Source organism: Polyodon spathula, chromosome 1, assembly GCF_017654505.1.
Source record: "Polyodon spathula isolate WHYD16114869_AA chromosome 1, ASM1765450v1, whole genome shotgun sequence".
Taxonomy (NCBI): Eukaryota; Metazoa; Chordata; class Actinopteri; order Acipenseriformes; family Polyodontidae; genus Polyodon; species Polyodon spathula.
This window is the reverse complement of record NC_054534.1, coordinates 12,452,090-12,455,396: the sequence shown is the minus strand read 5'-3', so window position 1 is coordinate 12,455,396 and position 3,307 is coordinate 12,452,090. Positions and strand designations below refer to the sequence as shown.

General features: G+C 37.5%; 1 protein-coding gene across 1 annotated transcript; it reads right to left on the bottom strand.

The window, feature by feature from the left end:
• Positions 1-605: 605 nt before the first annotated feature.
• Positions 606-1,844, bottom strand: LOC121315323 (relaxin-3 receptor 1-like). Its single transcript, XM_041249385.1, has one exon. It carries the CDS (start codon positions 1,842-1,844, stop codon positions 606-608), a length of 1,239 nt encoding a protein of 412 aa, XP_041105319.1.
• Positions 1,845-3,307: the final 1,463 nt, after the last annotated feature.

The window sequence follows — 3,307 nt, the reverse complement described above, 5'->3', positions numbered from 1 at the left end:
GGATAATCAATAATTAATTTAACGCAACAGTTTGTATATAATTAAGTTACCGAGAAAGAATGCTGACAATAACAAAAACAATAAGGAGATATTTTTTTTAATTGTTAAGAAACTGATCAATTAGCATAACAAGGAGGCGTTATTGCTACACACACACACACACACACACACACACACACACACACACACACACGCATACACACACACACACATACACACACACACACACACACACACACACACACACACACACACACACACACACACACACACACACACACACACACACACACACACACACACAAACACACACGTATATATATATATATAAAACTTACTGTAATATTTATGTGAAACGTAAAAAAAAGAATTATTGACGATCAATATCCGGACTGTATTTGTTTTTGCTTTATTTTATTTTTATTTCTTTATTTATTTTTATGCGGATTTGTAATATGTATTATGAAACTCACACTTTTACATTAAGCATCTGGTTTTGGTCCACCAAGTAGAAAGATCGGTTAAATTGCAGTTTACACTTGGGTTTAATTCATTTAATAAACTTTCACTCTCCATTCACAAAATAGCCGTCTGACTTAACATAACTAATACCGACGTTGCTCTGTGGTACTGTTCGGGAGCATGTCGTACCTTCCGTTGTAGATGGCAGCTCCTGGTGGATAGAATGCGATCCCCGGTCCCGCCGCGGTCAAAGGGACCAGCGCATTCCCCTGAACATCCTGCTCTGGCTTCGTGCTGGCAGTGAATGGTCGCATATTGATAACAGTGGGAGAAGTGATCTTCCAGAACAGTTTTCTTAGCGCCTTTCTGAACTCCCTTCTCATTAAGCAGTACAGAATGGGATTGAGGCAGCTATTGGAGTGTGCCAGACACACAGTTATGGGGAAAACGTAAGCTTGGGTTGTGTAGTACTCGTAGCTGAAATGGACCACGTTGAGCTTGACCAGGATACCCCATGCAGTCAAAGCCTGGTTCGGCAGCCAGCAAAGAAAAAAAGAAAGGACAACGATAGTTACAGACTTTGTCACTTTGGATCTTCTTTTTGTACAGGACGTGTTAACGTTTTTGTTGGCGATAAAGCGTAGCAACAGCAGGTAGCACACGGTAATGACGAATAAAGGAATGACAAATCCTAGCATTACTTTCTGAGCGTGGTAAAGTCCCAACCAGAACTGGGCGGAGCCGTTTTGGTCGGGAAACTTTACTAAGCACAGCTCTTCATCTGACACTGTAGACGTTGTAGAAAATATAGCATGAGGCAACGCGGCCAGGATAGCCGAAATCCAAATAAGGACACTCATCCACTTTGCAGAACAGCCAGGGGGTCTCCTTTTTCTCTTCAGGGCAGATGCTACGGACCAATATCTGGTCACACTCATAGCAGTCAAAAAGAACACGCTTGCATACATATTCATTGCAGTCACATAAGACACAATCTTGCACATGGCTTTGCCAAAAAGCCAAGTGAAATCTAACGCATTTTCTACAGCCCAGAAAGGTAAAGTCAAAACGAACTGGAAGTCTGTCACTGCAAGGCTGGTCACGAACAGGTTAATCGAGGATTTCTTCCATCCTTGTTTGGATTTCATGAGGTACATAACAAGTATATTACCAACTAGCCCCAAAGCACAGACGACAGAGTAAACAATAGATATGAATATTCTTACGGCTGCTGATCCGTCTACAAAAAAATCGGATTTATCCAAATCCAGGTATTTAAGCAGGTCGCTCCATGACTGGTTTGTTCTGTTGGTAATTAAAGTTTTGTCATACGGAGCGCTTGGAAACATTCCCAAGAAATTTCCCTCTATAGCTTCTTGCATGTCTGATGTTGAATTGAGCAAACATCCCATTTTACAGTCAAGCAGCACAGAGTTCGTATTGTTTGTGATGCTTTATGCGTGTTTCACTGTATACAAAAAAGCTTCTCAATCCAGCCGAGCTGCTTAAGACCGTTCGTGATTATCTTTAAAATGTGATATAGCCAAAACTTAACTCCTTTTAAACATTCTCATTTAACTAAAACTTAAGATAATTTCAATCAAACCACTTTAAACTGGCGTTTTCTTATAACGAAAGTATATCTATACACATACACGTTTCCGTTCTTGTGAAATACAAGCAGAATTCTGAGCTAGAATCAAACTGTGAAAAAAAGACTTCGTAGGATCGAATTCCGTATTATTGTTTAGGGCATCTGCGTCTTCTAAGTACATAGTCAGTGGTTTCTCAGCCATATACTGTATGGAATTGATTGCAAATGCATTTGTCCCAGGTTTGTCAAACACATTTCATCTGTTCCATCCTCTTCAGTTTATTTTTTATTTATTTATTTATTTATTTTTTTATCACCCACTTGGACTTTGAATGAAATCATCTGTTTGAAATTGAGGTGTGTTTCGTCTTTTATCTCAGTCCTTGTGCAGGCATTGGTTGGATGCACTGTTAGTACGCAAGTGTACAGGTCTCGCGGAGCTATCCAGGGTGCTGAAGCACACAGCTGTAAAATTAAATGTATACATTACTGTTTACTCGATCGTTCTCCATTTCTCTTTTATAAACTTACATACCAAAAGCATACACTTTGTAAATTATGTTTTTTTTTTCTTTACGAACTAAACAAGAATATAAAGCAACAAATTAGAAAAAAAAAAAAAAAAAAAAGTGTTTATATTTTTAGTGTTTATATGTTTTACAAATGATTTTTGTGCGTTTGAAGTTTAAAACAATTAAAATATGTTTCCAAAACAAATCCAAAAGATTTGTTTGATTCTTAACCACTGGGTTTAATAATGTAAAGTTATACTTTTTAGATCAGCTGGTGGTTTTATTCCCCTCAATACATTTCACTTTGCGCTTGATTTAAAATGGGTCTCCAAGTGCAGACTGTATTGTTTTGAGCAAAGCTGTGAGAGAAATATCAAGCAATTTATTATCAAAGGCTAATTTCGGTTGCTGCTTTTGTTTGCCACTTCTTTAACTATAAAGAGCGGTCCCCTCTGCACTTTGCCTGTATGTGAAATGATTGATGTACAGCAGATTTCTACACAAGTATGACATGTTAAAATAACATACATGTAAACAAAACAAAAACTAAAAAATTAAACTGATGTCCAAATGAATGAGCGATACAACATTTAAAACTGTAGGCTGTGTTGTTTTGATTTGAAAAAGAGGAGAAAACAGTAAAAAAAAATAAAATAAAAAATGTTGTGAAAAGGCGCATTTACTTACAATTATTGAAGGCCAAACAATTTCCAGCAGTATTCGGTGAACCTGATTATTG